We start from the raw sequence: 26926 nt of genomic DNA, 5'->3' as shown, positions 1-26926 counted from the left end.
GACCTTAAGAGTCTTGGAGGAAGTGTGAAAGCTTTCCATCTAAATAGTTGTCTTCCCCAATGCTATTATTAGTAGCATATCATAATTGCTATGTGTTATGGGCTGAACTGTGTGTGTCCCCCTGCCCGCAAAAATCACATACTGAAACCTTAACCCCTAGTACCTCAGAATGTGAGTTCATTTGGAAATAGCCCCTTTAACGAGGTAATTAAATTAAAATGAGGTGATTAAGGTGGGCCCTAATCCAGTATGACTGTTGTCCTTATAAGAGGAGGACATTTGGACACAGACACTTACAGAGGGGAGACAACATGAAGACATAGGCAGAAGATGGCCATCTACAAACCAAGGAGGGAGACCTAGAACAGGTCCTTCCCTCACAGCCCCCAGGACAAACCAACCCTGCCCACACCTTCTGTTCAGACTTCTTGCCTCCAGAACTGAGAAAAAATGTTTCTATTGTTTCACCACTCGCTCTGTGCTACTTTGTTACAACAGCTTTAGGAAACTAATACAGTGTGGTGATATTCCAGGACTGAAGGCACCTCAGGAACCATCTGGTGTCATTTGTATTCCCCCCTCCTCCAACAGAGGAGGACACTTAGGTTAGCAGTGGTTAAGGGCTTGGCGCAGGGCCATGAGCTAGCTTATGACTCCCTCTGGCTGGCCGTCTAGTGTTCTCTCAGATGTTCTAGCAAGACCCTCACCATTTAAAGCACCTGAGTCATAGTGATTCAAACTTCCCTGAGTTTTCACATAGTAAAGAAAGAAGCTGGAGTTTGAGAGTTGATTTGATCCGTTCCTCAAGTAAGTGTTTCATCTGTAATTAGCCTGTTGGCTGCCTCCACACCAACACCTAACTGCTAATTCTCCACTTCATTTAGTGTGGACCTACTCCCTTTTGTCACCTCCGCACTGATGTGGACCAAGGGAGACTCTTGTACTTGGGAGCACACACAGACCACCATGGGCTCCCCGAAAGTGAAACTTAGAACTGGGGCCCCAAGAAATTCCACATAAATCACTCCACAAGATCAAAGTTAAACGCAGGGGGAGAGCTCCATTTAATTTCTGGAGGTTTAATGGAACAATCCTGAACTTTTTTCAAGAACTTTTTGAGGAAAGTTCTTGAAAGGCTAAGGCAGAGATTTTAACGGAGTGTTTTTAAATGGAAGTCAAAGTTTTGTCCCAACCATGTCAGAAACTGTTGACTGGATTCATGAATTCCCAAATCAAGTATTTTGAGGAATTTTAAACTTTACTCTCCCAAACATCAAATTCTGATTTTTCTGTCATCTCATGTTCTCTGCCTTGGAAAGCCACACAGTTCCCGGAAATTGTACAGAGGATATGAAAGAGATTTTAGGTAGATAAGATGTTTATAAATACCGTGCTTCCAAGTGAGAGCACACTTGCTATGTTGCCCAGGTGTCTGCGTGTTGTCTCTTACAGATCTAAAACAGATCCCGTCACAGGAGCCGTGAAGAATACCAAATACCATCAGCTTTAGTAAGCATCACAAAGCCCGTTTTCCATGCGCTTTTGAAAGTTCCATGTACTATTTTATGCTGCATAAAAATGTAAAGATTCTTGTTATTTTCTTGCCATATCGTGCTAGGAAATAGACAATGGGGGATTTCGAAATAAATGCCAGTCACATGTATAGAATCACCGAAGGGTTTTCTGGGACCTGCATGGCCTTCCCTAAAGCGCCCCTTCCTCGTTGTGTTTGGTCTTTGGCAGTGACTTACTGGGGTTGGTGACTTACCTGGACTGGGTCATGATCATCGTGACCATCTGTTCCTGCATCTCCATGATGTTTGAGTCCCCCTTTCGAAGAGTCATGCACGCCCCGACGTTGCAGGTACGGCTGCCACATCTCAGCCCACAGTTCAGCAGAAAACTCGGGGCTGCGGGTTTTTCCCTTCTTGGTGACCCAGCTGCCTCCTGCCCATTTTAGATTGCTGAGTACGTGTTTGTGATATTCATGAGCATCGAGCTGAATCTGAAGATTATGGCAGATGGCCTCTTTTTCACTCCAACTGCTGTCATCAGGGACTTTGGCGGAGTCATGGACATATTTATATATCTTGTAAGTCTCTGCTTATTTCCTAAATGGAAGATGTTGTGGCTCTGAAAACTCTCCTGCCTTTTTCAGTACAAGAGAAAGATAGGCGAGTTCCAAAGGTTTAGATGTGATTACTGAGTAGTCTACCACTGGCAATTGAAGGGCACGCATGTAAAAATCTAAATGAGGCATTCAAAATTTCCATGGATATGGCTCACATACATCAATCACATTCTTGTACACGAAAGACATACATTAATAAGGCCTACGACAGAAATCTCATTTGCACCCCATAGTCCTGTGGCTCCCACACTAGAACAAACAGGCAAACAAACAGACAAAAACCCCCTCTCTCATAAAATTGATTGATGGGCTCCTCATTGCCAAAAGCAACCAGACATGAGAGGGTTGGACCTTTCTTTCAATTCCAGCATACGAAATACCTGACTAGACCAGGTGACCGTTCAACTCTTCAGTTAAACTAAGTTGGAAAACCAGAGGAAAAGACTCAAAGAAATTTCATTTTTTCCCTGTGTCCAAGAAGGCATAAAGTCAATGTCTTTCCCAACATAACAAGGGGGATCGTGACCACTAACATTCAGTATCTTTAGATCATCCATAAAATAGTGAGAATCAGGTCAAGCATGAGGGTTGGTATCCATGATCAAAGGAATTTCAATCTGCATTTTGAGTGTGTAAGTTAAAATAAGGAGCAGAGTGCACTGGGGATACACATATACACACACACACACACACAGTATGGTCACCCCTATGTCATGCCCACGAACAGCTGACGACTTTCCTTGGGTGCCACTAACAGGGGTAGATTGGGTTCAGAGCTCAGAGTTCAGAATTCAGAGATCGAATATATACCCAGTGAATGCTTGTCCTGTGGGCCATATGGAATCTCTTGCTCAAGGCCAGTTGTATGCACTTGGCTCTCAGTGTAGAGAGCGAAGGATAAATTGTATAAACTCTAGGGATTTTTCCCCTCACTAGGTGAGCTTGATATTTCTTTGCTGGATGCCCCAAAACGTGCCTGCCGAATCGGGAGCTCAGCTTCTAATGGTTCTCCGGTGCCTGAGGCCTCTGCGGATATTCAAACTCGTGCCCCAGATGAGGAAAGTGGTTCGAGAACTTTTCAGCGGCTTCAAAGAAATTTTCTTGGTACGGGACGTTTGCCCGCTGCTTCCGGTTCGCACATTCTGGGTCTGGAATGAAACTAACGAGGGGGCCCAGGGAGTCTTGGTGGCGGAGGGCTAAGTCTGCGGTGTTTATTGCCGGGGGATTGTAAAGGCACTAACAAAACACAGCACACATTCGGAACTTGACCCATGCATGCTCTGACTTGTTGGTACGTCTAATTCAGTGAACATTTTTAGTGAAAGTAGGATGAAAGGAAGAATACAAGCGGTCCTATTTGCTAACAGTTCCATTCCTAACTCGTGACCCTAATTTTTATTCTGGGTTGTAGTTTCCTTATCTAGAAATTAAAGATAAGACTCCACACCATCTACTTCACAAATAGTAGCAGTGAACCCATTTGGGCTCCGTATTTTATTTCGCATGTCCCCAGTTTCTTAGAGCGTAGATTTTGTCTCTGATCTTTGGAGTGTTAACATAAAATGACTTAAAAAAATATGTAACATATAGGTATACCTCACTTTAAGTAGCCTCAGGATACAGGAATGAATACTTGAAAATGGGGAGAAAACGTTCTTTTTAGTTGGGCATCCCTGATTGAGGGTCTTCCAAGAGCAATGCTGCAGAAAAAAAACGATGAGTTGGAAGCTCATTGCTCCCAATCATTACAGAAGGATCCGTGCCTTACAAAGGAGTGATCAAAGGATTCTTTTTATTATTGATGAGCTCTGCTCGTGCATGGAAAACGTGAATTAATTTACATAAGCTTATTTTACATCTTGCTTTCTAAAGACGCACCTACAGGGAGAGAGCAGCTGTGGTTACAGTTGATTCTAGGGTATTTTAAAGACGGGTTGGGAGATTTCCATAGGTACAGAGTCGCTAATATTTTTTGAAAGACATATTTGAAATCCCACATTTTCTTTGTGCTAAAACCCCAACAAGGTGGCTTTTCACCCAGCTGGAACTGAAGGGAAAAAGGGTATTACCTGATATGCATGCATCTTGGAGCCGTGATAGAATTTAGCAAGGAATCTATTTGTGCCTTTCTCTTGATGATGTTTCTGTGTGATTTTTAGTATATTTAAGGCATATGTTTAGATGATTTGATTCACCTGGGCCCCAGATCAGTGGTTTTGTTCAGTGTTTTTCCCCTTTGCCACTTTTCTCTGCTGAGACCAAGACACCGTCCAGCAGAGGGAGCACCAGTCAATTAACAGACTTGCTTTTCAGGACCCAGTATCTCCCTCCTCTTGATGCCCTCACTGCTCACAAGAAAGCCAGACCACTGTCTCTCTCTAATTTATGTTCTGCTGATAGAGACAGGAATCCATTTAGAGAAAATGGGGGGAAATCTAATTATTCAAACACTTTTCTTCGGTTTCATTAAAGTGTTGATTCCAAAATCAGAAAAACCCAAGCCATACCAAAAATATTTTCTTACCTAAAAAAATATATATTTTCTTACCTGAAAGTCACATGTTTTTATTCCAAAATCCAAAAACTGTTGTTAATTCCCTCCTTTTAACATTCCAGCGAGGCTAATTGAACGACCTGAGGTGGAAAAGTTAGATAATATCCTGAAAAGACCAAGGGTTTCATACTATGTTCTCTGAAAAGCCATGTCCCTATCCCTGCTCAGATCAAGCCTACTCTTGAATTTCTTACCCAGAGATGTGACATCTCACCAATTATTTTTCAGGTCTCCATCCTTTTGTTGACATTAATGCTTGTTTTTGCAAGCTTTGGAGTTCAGCTTTTTGCGGGAAAACTGGCCAAGTGCAATGATCCCAACATTATTAGAAGGGTAAGATACTGCTTTCTGTCTTTTGGGATTTAAATTCTGGTAATTCGCCACCTCTCGGTCAGCACATGCTGAGGCTACTTTGAGGACCCCTCATGAAACCAAGAATTCTCTTCCTGCCAACTCCTTCTGCCTAAAGCAAAAAAAACCCCAAAACGAAACAAAACAAAAAACAGGCACTCTGAGTCTCTTCTGGCTAGCACTGGTTTGTGGGATTAAAAGCACACCCCAGATTATTCTACTCTCTCCTGCTGTTCTGGGTGTGAGCCTCTGTTGATACCTGTAGCACACGCACCCAAGATTCCAGACACTTGTAGCTGTGAGTCTCAGACACTCTCCCTTTGGGCCTCCCCTAACTAAACTCTGCCTCAGCAGACTCATATCAGCAAACAGCCCCGCAGAAAGGACAAGAGGCGAAGTCTGACTGTCATACCACTGCTCAATGCTTCTCTGCTCCAGCCTTCTCTCCCCTGGGAAGTCCAGAATCTTCCCCAGTAGGACAGCTATCAAAGAACCAAGCTTGACCCCTTCTGCCTCTGCCCCTTGCTTTATCTTTGTTCAGTCAGTGTTAGTAAGAGGAGGCAGCTCTGGACAAGCCCAGTGTTTCAGTGGCTGAAAGTAATGAAATGAACACATTGCGTCTTGGGTCAGGTGGACAGCTCTCCTCCAAATGTCCTCTCGGAGACCCCAGCTCCTTTTGTCTTCCTTCTTTGCTACCCTTGGCTGTCTTTGGCGTCTTCTCCATTTAGCTGGCAGATAGGAGCACAGAACCAACTCTATGTTTGAGGGTCACAGGATGAGCCCTGAGGCAGCACACCTCACTTCTACTGGTGTCACTGGTGAGAGCCTGGCCTCCAAGGCCAGATGGGACGGTGACGGAGCCTGCAGAAAGACGGGACCTGTGTGGTTATAAGTAGCCATCACTGCCACACTCTCCAACGCCCTTTCTCTTAGGATCCTGCCCTGGGGCACAAGTGGATTAAAAGAATGAGCTACATACTGCTTATGTACAAACAACAAAAGCATTTCCTCTTTCATCCTGGTGAAAGAATGCCTTACGTCCATTAAAATGCATGTGCCCGAAGGCTGAACAGAGCCTACCTATAGTACATGCTTCTCTCTTTCCAGCAACTATGGCTATCTCATAGAGATTTTTCGTTGGTATAAAAAATGTCTACATTTTCAAGGCCACCGATTATAAAAATTATTCTTTCTCGAATGGTTGTAAAATACAGGTCACATCTTTGTCTAGTCAAAATACATTATTGATTGTGTTACACTAAGGATTTCTGGAAGGGGCAGGGCAGAAGAGACATACTGGTTGAGGCCCCTCCTGCATCGCCAGAGGTTCCAGGAGTTTCAGTAAGCCTGAGAAGACAGAACATGGAACATGGCGTAAAGGTCATGGCGAACCAAAGTAGCCAACGAAGGGGGTGGTAAAGGGCTGATGCTTTCATCCCGACGCTCGAGTCAGGAAGGCAGGCTTGTTTTAGACTCACACAGAATGGAGGCCAGAAAGATGACAACATTTCAAGAGGAAGCCCAGAGGACATCTTGCCAGACTCAGTATCTTAATAATGGCCTAAGCGTATTGTGATTTTACACTATCTACTCATACACACAACAAGCTAGAGATAGAGGAACAAAGTTTAAATAACTTGCCCAAGTTCACCCCAAAATAAGTGGGGAAGGTATGACTCATGTCTAGGCAGCCTGGTCCATGCTTTTAACTGAGATGCCAGGACACCTCACCCCATCAAAGGTGGGCTCTTGCGGGCTCAGAAAGGCACCCTGGAAGGAACCATGAGGCCAAATACATCAGGGGGCTCTCTCTGATCCAGCACCACACAGCCAATAGGAATAATGTTGTGGGTGAACATGTAAAGTTACTGTGAGATGATAAGTGCAATATATTTTAACTGACAAAGTGGCCTATGGAAGGGTCAAAACTGTGCCATCTCATCCACACACAGGGAAAAAAACTGGAAGGATATATGCCAGAAGGTCAACCGTGTTTGTCTTTGGGTTATGGTAGTAAGTGTCTCCATGCCTTTGAAGTTAAAGAGATATTATTTGTATAAGAGGGCTGTTGTTTTAAGGGATATCATTGATAATCCAAAGGGAAATAATGTTGGTATTAACTAAACTGTTGGAAATAAGAATGGAAAGGAGACCCAAGCAGGACAAGGGAAAGCCGTAGAGGACTCTGAGATCTGTATGCCGGGGTTGACAACGTACTAGTCTATGAACAAAAATGGGAAAGGTTGGAGGAAACAAGGTTGAAGGTGACTTTAGCAGGTTAAAATTTGAAGATCCCTTGAAATAGTTAAGTGTATACCTATTATACCCAGGAAAGGGGTTTAGGTTCAAAAACATGAAAATCACAGCCAAAGAAAGACTCAAAGATAAGACAAAAAGAAGAATAAAGACAGAAAATGGTGAAAAGCTTCTTACTCATGTTTTAAAATCTTCTAAAAACAGTGCTATTAGAGACAAAACTCACAGACTACACAATTTGCCCTTTGGCAGTTGTACAATTTGATAGTTTCTAGCATAGTTGCATAATAATCAGTCTTAGAACATTTTTATCACCTCAAAATGCAACATTGTCTTTGACCTTCCCCCCTTATTTCCCCTTGTCCCCCAGGTACTCCCGTCCTCAAACAACCATGCACCTTCCTGTCCCTGTGAAGCCGTTCGCTTTGGACTTGCACATGCGTACAGTCCCATAACATGTGGTCATTAGTGCCTGGTTTCTTTCATTAGCTCAGTGACTCCAAAGTGCCTCCACATTGTGGCCTGTGTCAGCCCTTCCTTCCTTTCTAGGGTTGAACAGTATTCCGTGAAGGGGCTACACCATGTTTTGTTTATGTTTTCATCCACTGATGAACATTTGGATCGTTTCTACCTTTTGACCATCATAATTAAGCTATTTACAATAATAATGTCATAAACATTCATGGAACAGGTGTCCATGAAGATATCTGTGTTCATTTCTCTTGGGTAGAAACCTAGGGGTAGAATTGCTGGGTCCTTCAGTAAAGCTTTGTTCAGTCATTTGAGCACCTGCCACACTATTTTCCAAAGTGGTTGCACCATTTTCCCAACCCTCCAGCAGTGTGTGAGGCATGGGTTTATGAGGGAGATAAGGGGATACAGAGAGGATTCCAATTTCTGCAGCTCCTGGCCGAAGCTCATTATCTGATGTTTTGCTTATAGCCTTCTTCCTGGATGGGAAGTGGTACCCCACTGAGGTTTATGATTTGCATTTCCTGGATGACTAATGACACGGAGCATCTTTCAATGTGCATATCGGCCACTTATATGTCTTCCTGAGAGGAATGTCTGTTTGGATCCTCTGCCTACTTGTGAATGTTTTCAGTGCAGATTTTCACTGCTCATCTCTGCAGTCCTTGTCTGTTTGCTGGGGGGCTGCCCACATCCCTATTGTCACATAAAAACCTTTCCTATTCTAGGTTAAAAGTGTTTACCTTTGATCTTTTAGGAGTTCATTGTCTGACCAAGCGCCCTCTCTTTTTTTTTCCCCCCTATTTTAGGAGGATTGTAATGGCATATTCAGAATTAATGTAAGTGTGTCCAAGAACTTAAATTTAAAACTAAGACCTGGAGAGAAAAAGCCTGGATTTTGGGTGCCCCGTGTTTGGTAAGCATAACTGAAAAGGATCCTAAAGAATGTTTTATTTGTCAGTATAAGGTTTTGAATCAATACAATATGGCATGAAAAGGAATTTCGCTAGAGGTGCCAAGATGATTTTAGGGAATACAAGGCAAAGCACGGAATTACCCCAAGATGCAAAAATACAGTAAATGAGCAAGCAAGTGGCACACTGAGTCCTGTGTTGTTTCAAGAAACTAATGGATTATCATCCCAGTATTTTTCTAATACTTTGAAGTACTTACCTCGATTCATACGGCATTAGAAATTAGTGAGGCATAAAAGACAAAGATTTTCTATGAAATTAAAACTAAACTTGTCCTGCATTTATATCTTTAAGGGAAAATCTGATAACCTTGTAACAGTTGTAGAGAAGCCCAGATCATAAAGCTATTTCAATTTCAAAACCCATTTTCATTGAAGTATTTCCATTATGGAAACACTGGAAAGGAGTAATCAGGAACATGATTATATCTCACTTTCTCTTTAAAATTCATTTTTTTTTTTGAAAATGAGTTTTCAAAGCATTTACATCAAAGCTGGAAATGCCCAGTACCTTCTTTCTCATCCAGTTTACTAATGACCATGAATGAAATCTCTAGGTAGGCTTCGTTGATGAACCGAGTGTCCTATTAACTTCATTTGTCCTTTTAAGTAGTCATCTGTTTTCTTTTTATTTCATTGTATCTTTTAGAATAACAAGTGAACCATAGCCACGACTCTTTTTGTCACAATTGATGTGTTCTACTGAACGTCAAAACTCTCTCAAAGAAATTGCATTTCACCCACTTGTACCCTTAGGACTCACTTGTTACCAGCTTTGGCATTTCTCTAATGTAAAATTCACTTTTATAAACAGTTCAGTACAATTTATACTGGGTTTTAATTTTTTTTAAATACTGAAGAATTATGAAAAGAAAAAAAAAGATGAATTTGGATGTGTGGCTTGACTTGGAGAGGGAAGTACATAGCACATGGCTATATATCCTTATCCCAGTGCTTACTAGAAAAGCTGTCTAATTTACATTGAAATAAAATATTAAAGAAGCATAAAGAGTTTATTTTTTGTAAGGTGAAAATGTCTTATTACACTATAAATAATTTATTCATATCAAGACATCAAATGAGATTTTTTTTTCCTACTGTTTTGGAATTTTGGCAAAAGCCTCAAAGCTGAGTTCATTAAGAGATAAAGTTCTATTACATTCCGAAGACAGCAACATGCTGATCCCAGCAGCACTGACTAAAAGATTGTCCTCTGCCAGCTCCTATAAACCGAAACACTACGCTCAAAGATAGGGTCGTGGAAGTGAATGAATTCAGTAGACGGCGCTGTGGCTTCTCTCCCTTCGGTGTGGGAGGAGGTCAGGGACGCTTGTCTCCAGCCAATGGAGGTCCCCCATGGGGACTGGGTCATGTCAGAGACGGGGAAAGTGAGGGGAGGTGCTGGTCTAGGCAAGCTGCTCCTCACCATATGACAGGGCAGGGTTATCAGGAGTTCCTGGAGACCCCGAGGCATCACGGCCAGGGGCCACCTGATCTGCGCCATCTTGATGGAGCTCTGCTGCAAAGGGCTATGTGTTCCTATCAGAGGGGCTGTGGGTAGGTTTCCAGGAATGAGAACTGAGGAATTACCCAAAGATGACCCTCAGCAGGAACGACAAAATGGGGCACCCTTATACAGGGGAATGTTTCAAAATATAGTGTATTAATAGAAAATTTAGGTATAGTAGAGCCAGCTGATCAAGAGACAATTACCACTGAAGGGCTTTTGTTATTCATAGTTCCCAAGAGGATGGGCCATCAGGCAGGGGGAAGTTACACAAGGAAGCACCAGTGTTAGTCATGGGCCACAGGGGAACCATGGACCGGAGGCTTTATTATGGTTTCCCTGAGTTGGAATGGGTGAGTCAGGGTAAGCAGGCTTAGGATTGGCTTGATGAGGCCCTTTGGTGGCCTCTGGGTCATGGGGGCTGTCCCCAGTGGTCTGGTGGCTGGTGGTTAGGGCAGGTAGACGGCAGGCTAGAGTGTGGAAGCCTGATAAAGGAGGTAGTTGAGTCTGCGGACTTTGGGTTGGTTGGTCTGAATTTGAAAGCAAACCCTAAAAACAACTCCTCCCAAGGAGGTGGGAGGGTGAGGAGGAGGCTGGAGGCCAAGGCAGGGTGATTCAAGCATTTTATTGAGTTATCCAGAGAGCAAAGTGTGTCCACCATAGGCATGTAGCAGAGATGTTGTGTTAAAGTATCAAGTTTACAGAAGATAGGAACATGGCAGACAATACACTTCAAGAGAACAGCTACTGGGACCAGAGCAGTCATGGCTGGCGTCTGCCCGTGTAAAATACATGCACTTGAACTCCATTCTAAGTCATCACACCTCCATCTTGTAAGAATCAGATGGGGGCCTTGAGGGGAGGAGGGAAGAGAGAGGCCAGAGCTCTCCTTCCCTCCTCAAGCCGCAGATCAGGGGGAGCGGTTAAGGAAGGGGTTCTTATACAGGTCATGAGAACAAAGGTTTGATGTAGAACGGAGTGGGCTTTCTAGAATGAGACTCATCTTCTATAACTGAAAGTGACCAAAAAGCTTTGGGATCTCCACAATGTCAGGAAGGGAGCTAGAACCCTCTGGAAGGCAGTGTTGGGAGAAAAGTAAACCTGTTCCCAACTGAACCCTCCAGTATTCAGCCTGTTCCATAAAACCAGCTACCTGTGATTTTAAGGATTCGAATGAACTGACATGCATTGTTTCATATAAGTTATTACTAGGGGTTTCCTGTTGGACAGCATTTTAAAAGCATAAGCCGATAGACGGGGCATCCCTTGAACACCATTACAGTAGGGCTGGCCCGTCTGTTCCTTGGGTTAGTTTTAGGGAAATAAAAATCTTCTGTCAAACGAATGTCAACCATAACCATGCTAATTTTCACATTTTCCTTCTTTAGTAAACTCATCAAGAGTTAGAAGCTGAAATGCTATAATTTTATATTGACAAATCTATGATTAAAAAAATAACTTCTATCTGGGGAATTAGCATTGGGGAATTCTTTGATAATTATCATTAAGAAGGGCATAAATATGCACTACCTAATTCAGGAGACAGTTGGGCTTCTCTATTCTGTGTTCAAATGAATTCATTCATTTTGTTCTGAATTACTCAGACTTGATGAGATAAAAATTACCTTGGTAAAAAGTATAAAATATATATATGTTATAAATACTGTGTGTTTTGTTTTAAGCAGAGGTTTAGGACATAGGAAAATGAAACACATCAGAGCAATATCAAAAATAAGTACTTAGTTGTTGTTTTTCTAAAGATTTTATTTATTTATTTATTTATTTATTTATTTATTTATTTATTTGACAGAATGAGAGAGCACAAGCAGAGGGAGGGGCAGAGGGAGAGAGAGAAACAGACTCCCCACTGAGCAGGGACCCCGATATTGGGACTCAATCCCAGGACCAAAAAATCAAAGACCTGAACCAAAGGCAGACGCTTAACCATCTGAGCCACCCAGGCGCCCCAGTCCTCAGTTTCAGTAAATGTATTTATTGAGTGCTAACTGATCTCCAGACAGTATTCTGTCACTGGAGACAAGCCATGGCCCCGGACCCCAGGAGCTTGAAGTGTTGTGGAGAACAGAAATTAATATTACAAATAATGTAATGCATATGTTAAAGGCTTTGATGCTACAGAAGTAAGCCCCTGAGCTCACTGGAAGCTTACCTAGAGTTTACCCCCTCGCTGACTTTGTCATACCACGATACATTCTAGGCAGAAGAAGATCAGATTCTGTAGAGGCTACAGCTCAATTTGAGTATGTTCCTTAAGGAAAGACTATAAATCTACCTTACTTTTGTTTTTGTTTTTAAGATTTATCCCTTCATTTAAGAGAGAGAACATGCGTGAGGAGGGGGAGAGGGAGAGGGAGAAGGAGACAAGCAGACTCCCCAAGCGGAGCCCAATGTGGGGTTCAGTCTCATGACCCTGAGACAGTAATGGAAGCTGAGATTAAGAGTGAGACGCTAAACTGACTGAGCCATCCAGACACCCCTGCCTTACTTTTTAAACAGAAACGTGATACTTCCAGGGTCTTGGAAGGGCCATTTGGACGATGTCATCCCCTGCATTTCTTCACCCAAGGCCACAGGTTGAGCTGGTCTCCTCCGGAGGGTCCAGCTCTTCCCAGAGGAGGAGCACTCCTCCTTATCACCACCTTGGGGCCTTGGAGCACTTCTCACTGGGAGGTAGAAGATTAACGGAATTGTGAGGTTAGAGCCCATGTCTTAGTTTTCTGAATTGGATAGACAAGATTATAATATTTTTAAAATAAACCAGAGAAGATTATATCTAAACGGGCTTCCAAATCAAGGAAGGACAACAGGAAAACAGACAACAAAGGATTGTGTTTGGGATTTACCGAAGTTCTCTGTAGTTATAGGTAAAGTTTCCAACTTTCCGATTTTAGTAACATGAGCAAAGCATACACGAACATCTTAGATGATCAAAATGGATACTTGTGTTTTTAATATGATGTATTCTTCCAACTATGTAAGTCTATGAGCCTCCATTTTCTTTTTCTTGGTTTAGCCTAAAAGTGTATTTTTAACATATTCTAACTTCTAAAAGATGTGGAACATGAAAGTACTTAGGGTTACTGCAAATTCAGCTAAAAAAGCACTTTCACATAAAGAAAATGGATGGGTAAGAAAGTTCAACATCAGTTCTGAGAGCTGGCTTGCTTGGCTTAAAAAAAAAGTCCTTATTCAAGAAAACTATGGCATCTGCAGAATCCTTACGGCTGGCTTCTCTCTGCTGTAAAATGTATTAAATTTAATTGAAACCCCCAAAGGAAAGGAGTTTGGAAAATCAAGAGAATATGCTTGTACTTCCATACTTAAAAAATATAAATCAGAATCCCAAAATAGGAATTTCTGAGTGGGGCTTTTGCACTATATGCAAAACATTTCTACCAATGAGCCATCAACCTTTAGGAGCATGGCAGTTTAGCTGTATGGTTTTATGTATTTAGTGTTTTAAAATACTTAAAAAAAAAAACACTTAGAAAGGTGCAATGCATGATTGTTTCTATGATTTTAAAAATATATATAAAAGGTGATAGAAAATATTAACCCAGTTTTTCCCCAGAGTGTTACCTTTTATGAAGGTTACATTTTGATAAGTGAACTAGCAGGAAAAAGAAATGATCAAACTATAATTTGGCTAGGCTTCTGTAGGCTTACTCTTCTTAGTAGTGCCAGGCCCAGTTCTCCATCACATTCAGGAAAGACAGTGGTAGTTGTGATTTTCTGGTGCATAGCTGTCTAGATCTTGTAATTATTTGCAGTAGTCTGATGGGGGGGGGGGGACACTGAAATCTTTATACTGACGACAAGAATGTTAGCCAAGACCCATAGTGACTAAGGGAGATGTAGTATATAGAAAAGATCACTTTTGTTCACGGGAAGAAAAAAATAAAATGTCAGAAAAACAAAAAATGAACCATCCCCCTCTCCAAAAAAAGTAATAGTGGAGACAGAGTGTTTTAGAAATCAGGAATCAACTGTGTATGTAGATAGCATGCTGCAGCCCTGGGGTCTACGAGAAGTCTCTGTTGAGAACACCCAGAGGTAATGGGAGAAAAATCCCACTGGGATAGAATGTTCTGGAAACATCTAGGCCACAAGCAAACACCTCTTTCCACTCAGTGACCTCTAAATGCGTCAGTACTTTACAGTGTGATATTCCCATGATGTCAAGAATTAAGGAAAGTGGCCAGATTCTATTCTTTTTGCACTTTCTGTATTAATATCAGGAATTATAATTTATACCTTTAGAACAGTTTTCATTTATAAAACTATTGCAAAATTCACACCCAGGGCACCTGGGTGGCTTAGTCAGTTGAGTCTCAGATTCTTGGTTCCAGCTCAAGTCATGGTCTCATCAGGGTCGTGAGATAGAGCCCCATGTGAGGCCCCACACTCAGTGAGAAGTCCACTTGAGATTCTCACTCTCTGTCTCCCTCTGCCCACCGCCCCCCCCGCCAAAGTCTCTATCTCTTTCTCTCTCTCTAAAATAAATAAATAAATCTTAGAAAAAAAAACTTCACCTCTAGACCCCAGCGCCTCTTTGTGAGAATCTCCCACGCAGTTTGTAGCTAGAAAGTGTGTTTCGAGCTCTTGGTATAATCAGGATGAGCCAGAAACTTCACAGAACGTCTAGAGCTCAAAGCTGAGTTATGTTGCCTTTTGTTGTCGCCCCCTAAGAATGCCCCATTACTACCTAATAATTCATTACATTTTAAGAAATGATGAGACATTCATGCATTTTTATGATGGAGCAAATGAATGCAGTGGAGCCCACCTTCCAAATGGTAAACATATCACCCCCCACTCCCCCACGCCCCCAACCCAGGACCCAGGACCGGAAAGAGCTACAGGATATTTGCCCTAGGGTGCTTCTCCTCTGAAGTTCACAGCACATTCCTCTTTCTGACTTGCAGGGCAAATCCTCGGAATTTTAATTTCGACAATGTGGGAAATGCTATGCTGGCGTTGTTTGAAGTGCTCTCCCTGAAAGGCTGGGTGGAAGTGAGGGATGTTATTATTCATCGTGTGGGGCCGGTAAGCAAGCGCATGGACCCCTTTGAATGCCCAACAGCTGCTTTCCTCTGCTTTGATGAATAACCATATTTTTCATTTATACAGATGCATGGGATCTATATTCATGTTTTTGTATTCCTGGGCTGCATGATTGGACTGACCCTTTTTGTTGGAGTAGTTATTGCTAATTTCAATGAAAACAAGGTAAGCATCCTTGGTCTGAATACTGCCGAGTTTATTCTGTTCTAGCCACTTGCTTGGAGCTCTCTTTTTCTCCCCGCAGCATGAAGTCGCATTCACCCGTGGTGTGACTGATGTAAATAATCTCTGTAACTATTTTATGAGCTACCTCATCGCTGCCCTTCAGGCACGTTATTGAAGAGCGCGGATCTCTTGCTAAAATTCCCCTTTTGGTAATGGCGTCATTAATTCGCTGGCAACTGAAAGGCACATCTCCTATTGTTCAAATGGAAGGAGGTGCCATGAGTTAGGAAAACACAAGGCTGAACTCAGGCACCTGCTGATTGCAGGTGATATTACTTTCACACGATGTAAATTGGATGCTTCTTTGTAACTCCAGAGGTGAACTCAGCGTTTTGATGGGGTTGGGCATGCAGTAGAAAATGTTCCATCCTAATTCACTGAATAAAAAGAAGATTTTCTAATTCAACAGAAAAACTTTATGTACTTTATGAACTCAGGAAGCATGCTGAGATCATAACAGCTCTAACGATCAGTACAAGAGCTCCCAAATGGGAAAACACCGAGCATAGTTTCCTGCCAAAAAGTGAGTTTGGGGGAGAGAGTTTGACGTGGTTCTTCTGGACAAGGCTGACATGCCCTCTGTTATGTAAGGGTCGGTCTTCTGAGTCCTAATAATGGAGGTGCACACAGATTTGAGCACTGACTCCGCACTCGGGTTTACACACGCTGCTTTCAATTCTCATGACTCTGAAATGCACAGTGGAAGAGAAAACAGCTTACAAAGGTGGCATAACTCGTCTGGGGCTTTTAAGGCGTAGAAAACCCAGGCCAGAATTCAGAAGTGGTGCTGACTCTGCAGAGTCTGAGAGTCTTTCAGTTCAAGAGGGTAAACATGGGGGCACCTCGGTGGCTCAGTTGGTTAGGCAGCTGCCTTTGGCTCAGGTCATGATGGTGGAGTCCCGGGATCGAGTCCCATATCAGACTCCCTGCTTGGTAGGGAGCCTGCTTCTCCCTCTAACCTCTCCCCTTTCATGCTCATTTTCTCTCTCTCTCAAATAAATAAGTAAAATCTTAAAAAAAAAAAAAAAAGAGGGTTAAAATGGTGACCCCCTGCAGTGAGTGAAAGCAGGATGTGCTTGCAGCCCCGTTCTGCCCCTGGGATTCGGGGCCAGGACCAACGACTGTATCATTAATGGCCCTCCAGGCCCCACGTGCCTGGTTCCAGCTACTCAGTCAATTACCGCCTTTGACATGCGCTAACAAGGACATCATTTCCTCCTGACTTTCAAAGGGTGGAATTCAAAAATCCCCACTTTGGGCCCCAACACTACTTCTGCCCACAGAAACATGGGATTTTAGAGTAAGAAAGAAGGATAGAGAGAGATCATATTGCCCAGCCCCCTATTTTACTGGAACACATTCATAAATGAGTGTCTTTAAGCCCTACTGTGTGTTCAATTTCATACCATGCAAAAAAGGAGGAAGGCAAGTCTAGACCCTTGTGCTGGAACAGACGTGGGGATTCCCCAGTGAGAGCAGAAGCCAGTCAGTCCGTTAACAGAGAGCTTGGGCTCAGCTGGCCCAGAACACCTGGTTTCTGGAGAATCAGGTTCTGATTTCAGGAGAGTCAAACCAGAGACATAAATGCAGCAACATAAGATGTTCAACCCCTAGAGACAAATGTATAATCAATCACAGCCCTTGAACTTAGAGGATTGGCTGAAATAAGCAGAGTATCAGGAGGCTGACTCCCAGCACTGGTTGTATTTCTGCTCTGAGGGAAGAAAGAAGCACCTTGGCTTGGGTAAGGGGAACATGGCCACAAGCTCAAGTGGGTGCTTAGAGAAAGAGGAAAAATAGAAGAGCTCATGTTAACAGATGTAACAAACTTGGTTATTTAATTGGACATCCAAATTTCTGAGTTAAATGAACTATTCAGAAGAGATTTTTTTTTCCTGTAAGCTTTTCTGAGGGAAGCATGTGAGCTGCTGTATAAGAGCATTTATTCCTTAACCATTCAGTCATTCGGCAGATTTCTTTGAGCATCTACTGGTGCCAGACGTGCTCTTGACCCTAGGGCCACAAGGAGCTAAACACACAAACTACACACTAAACACATCAAGATTTCTGCCCTCATTGGGCTCCCATTCTAATGATCATACCCAAAAGTATGTAAGCAGATTTCCAAATATATAGACACTGGGGAAATATAAAGATATGAGAAATAAGGCAAGCTTTGGGGGCGATGTTTTCACAACTCAGAATTACACAAAATTATATCTTCCTTAGAAGATGGAACCCTGTCTGAAAAGTTCAAAGTAGGGGTGCCTGCGTGGCTCAGTGGGTTAAAGCCTCTGACTTCGGCTCAGGTCATGATCCCAGGGTCCTGGGATCAAGCCCCACATCAGGCTCCCTGCTCAGTGGGGAGCCTGCTTCCCCCCCTCTCTCTGCCAGCCTCTCTGCCTACTTGTGCTCTCTGTCTGTCAAATAAATAAATAAAATCTAAAACAAATTAAAAATAATAAAAATAAAAACTTCAAAGTCTGTACTAGTAACATATGCATTTTTAATTTCTCCATTATAAAAATTTGATTAATAAACTTAATTTCACAATGATAAACTTTCAGAGGTTTTCAGATATTAATGATCAGATGATACCACCACGCTTATTATTTCTTTTGGATCATTTCAGAATTCAACTTTCTAAAATAATTTGTTTTGTATAATAAAGGAATAATATGAATGTGTATTGCACCCAGAGAACCAGAGTATTTGTTTGCTGTTAGTGAGAAAAATGGCTTAGCAATACTAATATCAGAAAAATTAATTTAAAACAAATATCAGGGGCTCCTGGGTGGCTCAGTCCTTAAACATCTGCCTTGGGCTCCGGTCATTATCCCAGAGTCCTGGGATCCAGCCCTGTGTCGGGCTCCCTGCTCTGCAGGAAGCCTGCTTCTCCCTCTCCTTCTGTTGCTCCCTTGCTTGTGTTCCCTTTCTCGTTGTGTCTCTGTCACATAAATAAATAAAATCTTTTTAAATAAATAAATATAAACAAAACAAATATCATCACTAGGATTAAACAGTGTAATTAAATAATTGCAAAAGAAACTAATAACTAGCAAAGTATAGAACTCCTGAACCATAAAATATATGAGCAAAAACAAACCAAGTTATTTTAAAAAGCTAGCAAGTCCAAAGTCATAGTGAAAGATAATAACATATTTCTCTAAGAAATTCATAGACAGAAAAAATTATGAGATTTGATACAATAAAAACACTTGATCTATTGGACATAAAAAGAACCTTAACCCCAATAATTTTCAATTATAAAAGTGTACCTCTACGAGTTCATAAATTAATAGTGGCCAAAAAATTGATAATGTACAGAATGCGTGATCTATAATAATAAAAAAAGATAACAAAATTCCCTCATAAGTTGAAGATGTTAAGACAACATTCTAAATAACTTATGAGTCACTGAGGAAATCAGAATAGAAAAACACAAGACATTTAGATAAATCATTTATAAAAATCATAGGTGAAAGCTCACAAGATACAGATAAATCAGTAGAGGGAATTTATGACTATATGTGTACATTCAAAAAATCAAAGATTAAATAGTAATATGTCAAATATCCAAATCAATAAATTATAAAAACAACAAAGTAAAATGGAAGAAAGTAATAAAGATAAGGAAAAAATAATAATACTGGAAACAAAGATACTATAAAAGAGTCAAAAATGACAAAAACAGATTCTCTAAAAAAATTAAATTGATAAACCTCTCTCAAAGTCGAGCATGAACAAAAAAAGTGGAAAAGGAACATAAACAAGCTACAGTGAATCAAACAGGATAGGTAATGATAGAGAGACAGAAAGTTAAACTTACAGAATAAAACTGAAAGCCCCAGGATGGATCGGTATATATAAAACAGAAGTAGCACAATAAATCCATGAAGATGAGACCATCAATAAATGACCCTGGGGTCACTGAGGGTCTAGATAGAATAAACTAAACAGAGATCTCTACCTCACAGCAAATTCAGAAAGGAATTCCAGGAGAATGAAAGACGTAGTTATGAAAAACCATTCTTCAACCATGTAGAGTTTATTTTTGACCCTGCAAGTATCCCATTTGTGGATTTCTTGACTTTCACTACAAAGTGGAATCCATAAAGAAAGAAATTTATAGATTAGATTACATTAAAATGAAGTTTCTGAGAGATAAGAGACATGATAAGCAAAAAAAAAATTTTTTTAAAGCAAGCTAAGACTAAGAGAAAATACTTGCAACTCATATAACTGACAAAAGATTAATATCTAGAATATATCAAGAATTTCTATAAAACATCTAAAAGTAAATATCCAAATACAAAAATGAGCAAAGAATATGAACAGGCAATTCACATAGGAAGATACAGGCAGGAATCACTCCCCCATTTGCACATATAAAAAATGTTTCATCTCACTGGTATTAAAACTAAATTAGATACATTTCCCACCCATCATGGCCAAATTTAAATGTCTGATCATGTCAAGTATTGGCAAGAATATTAGGACATGAACACTTGGAGATTGTTAGCAGCAAATTTTCTTGGTTACTCCTCTTTGGACAGCAACTTCACAATATCTGACAAACAAAAAGTTGCATAAATTCCTAACCCCAGCAATTCCTCTCCTAGAGATTTGCTATCAAGGAAGTCACATAGATGTTCGCCATGAGACAGTACATGTGGGCTTACTGCAACATTTTCATAATACATAAACCTAAATTCTGATATGTTTGTACAGTGGGATACTCTGAGCAGTTAAAGCAATTAGGTCTAGTTTCTAGTTGTGCTGAACTATGCAAAACATAGTGTTTAGTGAAGATAAAAACCAGCTGCATAAATAAGCACAGATTGGATACCATTTATAGAAATTTTTAAAATTCAAAACAAGTATGTTCTTATGTATTGATAGATACACAAAGAGCAAAAGTCTGAAAACATGTTGAGGAGGACACACCCTTGAAGGATAGTAATTAGTTCCAAAGAAAGAAAGGAAGAACTGGGTGGGGGGAGGGCTTTTCCCCCCCACCCAGATCTTCCTTTATAATATAATATAATGAATGTCATGCAATATATATATATACATATATATGTACATATATGTGTATATATATATATGCATACTCTAATACACACACATACACATAATAAAGACTTTTTTATCTCATTTAGCCATTAATCACAGCATTAGTTCTTCAAGATTCAAATTCTGTGACTTCATACCACTTGAAAATAGTTTTGTGATTATATATATCAAAATAATTAAAAAAAAAAAAAAGACGCAATCCCCTTAACCAGAAATAGCAGACTGACAAGTTACAATTTTGCCGCAGCGTTTCCTGCAATGAAACAAAAGGAAACTAACCACTATTGGAATGGGTATCCCTTTTTGAAAATTTGATTGTGTAGAGAACCTTCTTTAGATTTTCCCAAACCTGAATATTATCTGTGTTCAAAGATGCCAGTTGAAGGCCATCCTTTGGGGGACTCCTCTCAAGACCAAATTTGAGAATTCTGACCATGCCTACTGAGCCGTCAGGGTATTTGAAGAATATCTTTATTTCACACCCCCAAATTAGTCCTGTTGGTATCACCACCCCATTTGCGATGTCCTTGGTGTGGAGTAGACGACATAAGGCCTTTTTCTGCTTTCCTTTGTTTATTAAGGGGACAGCTCTGCTGACTGTAGATCAGAGAAGATGGGAAGATCTGAAGAGCCGACTGAAGATAGCACAGCCTCTTCATCTCCCACCTCGCCCGGGTATCAAAGATGCTCTGATTTTATTCATGTTGGGCACCAGTGTTCATGATTCCCCAGGAGTCTAAGATTTCAATTAAAATAATAATCGTGAGGCCACTAGGCGGTTGTGCATAAGTTAATACAGAAACAGGCTCCAAACTACAGATCTCTCCATAGGCTATTAAAATCAACCACCCAAAGGCTGTGCTTCAATGCTCTCAGGATAAGCCCTAATGAAAAAATGAATTTTTAAATAAAATATATTTGTGCTTGCCTTTTAAACATATGAGTGAAATGTATTAAACTGACAGAAATTGAATGATGCGGTTCTCCTTCCAATACAGACGGCGTCATGCACCGTCGTTTTAAATATTCAGAACCAGCCCTTCCTGCCAAACACCACACAATAAGATTGAACTATAGGAGGAAAAAAAAGAGTAATGAGTTTTTAAAATGAGCATTAAAGGAAATGGAAGACAAGAAAGTAAATGTAACCTAGGTCTGAAATGCCCTTGCCTCAACCTCTCTTTTGCAGATAATGATGGATTTAGAGCTAAGATGTACGACATAACCCAGCATCCGTTCTTTAAGAGGACAATTGCCCTGCTTGTCCTGGCCCAGTCGGTGCTGCTGTCCGTCAAGGTACGTTTCTTTCACACTGAAACTCTGAGAAGGACTGGCTTGTTGGGCGCATCCAAGCATATCGCAAAGGGCCATATCCGTCCATAGTTTACATTTCTTGGTGGAAAAAAATGAAAATTCACAGTCATGTTCTAATGAGAGAAAGAGGGGAGAGCCTTGATGGGTCTAGTGGCTGCAGACAAAGACCGGTGCGCTGTTTCTCTTGCAGTGGGACGTGGAGGACCCCGTGACCGTCCCTTTAGCAACCATGTCTGTTGTGTTCACCTTCATCTTCGTTCTGGAGGTACGGTCATGAGCCAGAGGGCTCAGGGGGTGGCAGTGGGCATCGCAAAGTAGAGCAGTGTCCTCCTTTGACAGCACCCACGGTCAGCTCTGTGTTCCATTGTTTTTGAAGTCTTTTTTTGGGAGAGCGTGGCACGCTCGTAGGGTATTTTCCTTCTGGGGCTGTGGTGCTTCGCTTAAACAAAGATTTCACATTCTATTCCAGATTTGTCTAACGGCAGAAATTGCTAACTGCTGTTGATTGCTGTATCTGCAGGTTGACCTGTCTGGTTATAGGAGTTCAAACATCTTTACTGAACTGCACAAACCACTGTAATTCAGGGACTCAGATCGCAATGTGGTGGACAAGGGGGCTGGCCCAGACAGGATTATTTTAATATATGGTCTGTGTCGTATCACTTTCCAGCACAATCTTCTTTGAAATACAAGCAGATTCTTATTTCACCCTGTGCTGGTTGATGTTTCCCAAAATCTATGGTCTTTTACTCAAGGAAGAAAAACGTCCTGCTATCAGAACTAGTCATAAAACAAGGAGAGAAGAACCTGGAGAATATAGATTTTTAACCTACCCAGCTTTAAAATTTAGATAGATAGATCTACTTCTTTATCTCCGTATCTGTATCTATCTATGTATGTATCTATCTCTTGGTAATAAATTCTTGTCTTTGGTTCCCACATCTTTTTTTATAAAGGGCCTCAAGTTCACACATTTAAACATTGACTGAACACTCAGCCTCTGTGTTCTGTCTTCCTTATCTTCACCCAGGTTACGATGAAGATCATAGCAATGTCACCTGCCGGCTTCTGGCAAAGCAGACGAAACCGATACGACCTGCTGGTGACATCGCTTGGCGTGGTCTGGGTGGTACTTCACTTTGCCCTCCTGGTATGTGTGTAATTCATTTTTATTTTAGTTGATAACTTGGGTTCAGGTAACCCTGTTTCCGGTCTTGTCTCAGTCCGCCTCAGCCTACCCTCAGGTGTCAGACTCACCTTCCTACAGCGACCCTTGACCGTGACTGGCCCTTGGCCAAGCTTGTGCACACAACCCCCCACACTCTTCACACAGACAAAGTATGGCCCCTCAGAGTCCTAGAGTGTGTGAATCAGAAGAACCTTAAAGATCTCTGGTTTAACTCTCATTTTCCCAAAAGAAAACACAGAGAGAGAGAGAGAGAACAGTGGAAACAGAGATTATGAGACCTGCCTAAGTTCATATACGAGCTATCAGAAGGCTCCAACCCAGTTTTCTGAGCCAAAGTGTAGCATCTATACCACTGTGTTCTACTCAGTATTTCACAGTGGAATTTTCAGGTACTTTTGCTGCCACACTTCCTACTGACATCTAGCTGCCGTCCCGCTAAAGTGTGTCATTCCCAGGGTCTATATCTGAGTTCTCACTAGTTTGCCTAAAATGCCTCCACCTTCCATGTAGTCTGAGCTCCTGCTCAAAATCCATATCCATGGGGGTGCTTGACTGAGATCTAAGACTGTGTTGTCCTATAAGAACAAAATGTGGCCACAGATAAAATTTCAAATTTTCTAGGAACCACATTAAAAAAATAAAAAAGGAAACTGATGATATGAACTTAATAAGGCATGTTAACCTACTATATCCAAAATATTATCATTTTAACGTGGCGGCAATATAAAAATCATTATTACATCATTTGTTTGGTATTAAATCTTTGCGTGTGTATTTCACATTCATAGCACATCTTCATTGAGACCCACCGCATTTCAAGTGTTCAGTAACCACATATGGCTGATGCCATACTGGACAGAGGAGCTCCAGAAGCCCCTTCTCTGGGCTCCACCATTTTCCAGCCTTGATAGGGTTATTTGTCTTCAGTGACCCTTCGTTCCCTGCTCTGAACTTGGGGATACAACTTCATAATTTATCCATTCCATATGAGTACTATAGAGATCAAGCACATGAAGTTCTTCTAACTGTAAAGAGTATACAACCCCATAACACATTATTACAAGTACCTTCTTTTTTGTTTGTCTTCTTTGACCCCAGACAAAAGTAATATTATCAGATTTCCCTGCTCTCTCCTATCCATTCTTCGATCCTCTCCGATGTTAGAATCACACCACAAACAAGCCATCACACCCAGTACCCATTTACACATTACAGAGGACATGCTTTCGTATGAAATTGCTCTGTTCAGGCAGGTAGGTATTGAGTGTCCTTCTTAAAACAACAATCACCTTCAACGTCAAGGACTGTGCCAAGCCTCCATGGGTTTTTCAGTCACCCTGATTCATTTCCCCCAATGACAGATGGTTTGCAGCAGTAAAGATGGGCAGTCACCATGCTGGGAAGGGAGAAGAAGGTAGTGAACAAAGAAAGACATCTTCTGCCCTTGTGGGTATCACAGCTTGTGGGAAGTTGGTGTTTTGTTTTATTTTAAAGTTTTAACCAGAATATTTAGTCACGATCCAAGAGGCTGGGGGGACTTTGGGACAACTGCAGGTAGGCATTCATGGGAATACTCCCAAGTCAGTAAGAGTTACAACCATAGTGAGGCAGATGGAGGAGAGACACACATTTCCTGGGATGACACAAAGCAGTGGGAGGTGGCTTCGTCAGAGAGATCCTGGAAGTGTCCCTGTGGAAGTGATGGCAGGGTTTAGTCTGTAGGACGAAGGGCATGCCAGCAGCTGTCCATATGATGGAATGCTGTGGGAGGGAAATCGTGCCTGGAGTAGAAGGAGCAAGGGGAACGTGGTGCAAGATCTGGATGGCACCTCTCAGGACCAGGCAAAGGATGAGGGTCATCCTCCCAGAAGCCATTGGGTGTCATCACTTTCAGAATGCAAAGTGGGAAGCCATCTAGAACAGATTTGGAACTAATGTGGAAAGGGGCATCAAGGTCCATGTTTTTATCTTTCCCTAGACAAATGGATTCAAAAGCTACTTGGTCTGAGCAGAAGAGTAGAACAGGCTTCCTAATTCTGGATATCCTAGAGAAAGACATCTTACACCGAAAAGACCAACTTGCCTGTTCTCCCTGAATGCTTTTGTTCTCCTCCAAGAACGTCCAGTTCTGGAAGGATGCTCATCCTCCACACTATTTTGCTGTCTATTGTGAAGGAAGATGCAGTCCTTGTTCCCATCCAAAGTTATTTTTGTGCAGACATATTCATTTCCTTCTCCTCAAAGTTATCAGTGGACCCCCTTCCCAGGGGCCCATATGGGACTGTTGTCACTTAGCTAGGCAAGGCTCCTCAAGAAAAATCATGCCTTGGCATGAGTTTAATGCCACAGTTGTTATTGCGGTTCTAGCTGATGGGATCTTTGTTTCCGAGATGAAGCTTTCTTAGTCATAAAGCACACCCAGTCTTCTCTTGCTGCTGATCACACACTTGAAGAATGAGCGGGACGTGTTTCTGGACAGGGTAGACATCTCTGAAATCAGCTTACAGGAATATGGCCAGCTGGTCTTCAGAGTCTTGAGGGACCTTCCGAGAGGGGAAAGCTGACCTCCCGCCATCTTTTCCAACACCACACGTCCCCCTTTGCCAGGATCCCTGCACTTCCGGTCTCACTTGGCTTCCTCATGTTGAGTTGTTACCCTGTTTTTCTTGCTCCTCAAAGGAGCTGGTCATGATTTTATGTAAGATAAGCTTCAAAACACAGAATTCAGCTGAGCAAAACAAGGAGTGAAGTTTCATTTAAGATTTGATTTTATAGCTAATATTTATTCATGAGTTTTGGCAGTGACCTTTTCAGCACCTTTTAAAGATATATTTCTTATAAGAATTTTCACATTTTATTAAGCTAATTACTCAGTAGACTTCACAGAAGACTTAAAATGAAAACAAGATCTTTTGCACACATTATGAGCGGCTCTTTTCGGTTTAAATTTCAGAATGCATATACCTACATGATGGGTGCCTGTGTGATTGTCTTCCGGTTTTTCTCTATCTGCGGAAAGCATGTGAGTACGTTGTAAAAGATACTATCAAAGGTTACGTATGCACAGAAAAAAGGAGCAAAGCCTAATTGACTTCAGCTGTCCTTCTGGGTCTTAAGGGTTGAAGTTAACTTGGGATGCTGGTCATCCCAAGTCCAAATGAGCCAATATCAAATTTTTAAATGAATCAGTAGTTTAGATATCTTGTGATATGTTTCCTGACATTTATGCTATTTATTTATTCTTCATATTTACTAGATGAACTCATTCATCAACTGAAGATAACATATTGGGCATGAAAGCAAAAACCAATGGTCTTAATACTTCTATTTTATTGTTTTTATTTGTAACAAAGTTACTTTACTGCAAAGAAAAATAGTCTTTAATGACGCTTCATGGTTCTATGATCCTAGATTTCTTTATATTCTTTTTCTTGTTCATGCATAAACTCGGCATCTAATTTTCATTTTTTAAAGTTGCTTCCTTTTTCATTACTGACATTATTTCATATACATTCCATAAATGCCCATATTTGGTACATTCAGTGTTTGATGCCATTTAGCATTTTGTTATTGTTTAGGCCTTTTTCTGTGAGCAACTGTTTGTAGAAGAATCCTGAGGCAACTCAGGGGGAGAGGCCAAAAATGGACAGCCATCCTCACAGAGACTTCAGCAGCAAGAGAAGCGAAAATGGAAAGCTAGGAATTTCAGGGGAAGAGTTTTTATGAATTTGGCTGAAAAGGCTGAACAGTTTGAAATACAAATTGAATTTCTCTCTAGTGGTTTTTTTTTTTTT

General features: G+C 41.3%; 1 protein-coding gene across 5 annotated transcripts in view; it reads left to right on the top strand.

Annotated features, from left to right (window-relative positions):
• Positions 1-26926, top strand: part of NALCN (sodium leak channel, non-selective) — a 303976-nt gene that overhangs the window by 262482 nt on the left and 14568 nt on the right. For 3 of the 5 annotated variants that reach the window (XM_059377540.1, XM_059377543.1, XM_059377542.1), the window contains exons 23-35: positions 1453-1509; positions 1744-1864; positions 1961-2092; positions 3068-3235; positions 4914-5018; positions 8573-8679; positions 15190-15310; positions 15395-15493; positions 21211-21304; positions 21819-21925; positions 22134-22208; positions 22974-23093; positions 26086-26154. In XM_059377540.1, the coding sequence (XP_059233523.1) occupies positions 1453-1509; positions 1744-1864; positions 1961-2092; positions 3068-3235; positions 4914-5018; positions 8573-8679; positions 15190-15310; positions 15395-15493; positions 21211-21304; positions 21819-21925; positions 22134-22208; positions 22974-23093; positions 26086-26154 (1375 nt within the window). The remainder of the gene's footprint in view (positions 1-1452; positions 1510-1743; positions 1865-1960; positions 2093-3067; positions 3236-4913; positions 5019-8572; positions 8680-15189; positions 15311-15394; positions 15494-21210; positions 21305-21818; positions 21926-22133; positions 22209-22973; positions 23094-26085; positions 26155-26926) is intronic. The other 2 variants (XM_059377544.1, XM_059377545.1) reach the window with 1 other exon arrangement.

This window comes from Mustela nigripes, chromosome 15 (assembly GCF_022355385.1).
Source record: "Mustela nigripes isolate SB6536 chromosome 15, MUSNIG.SB6536, whole genome shotgun sequence".
Taxonomy (NCBI): Eukaryota; Metazoa; Chordata; class Mammalia; order Carnivora; family Mustelidae; genus Mustela; species Mustela nigripes.
This window is presented reverse-complemented; position numbering and strand designations above follow the sequence as displayed.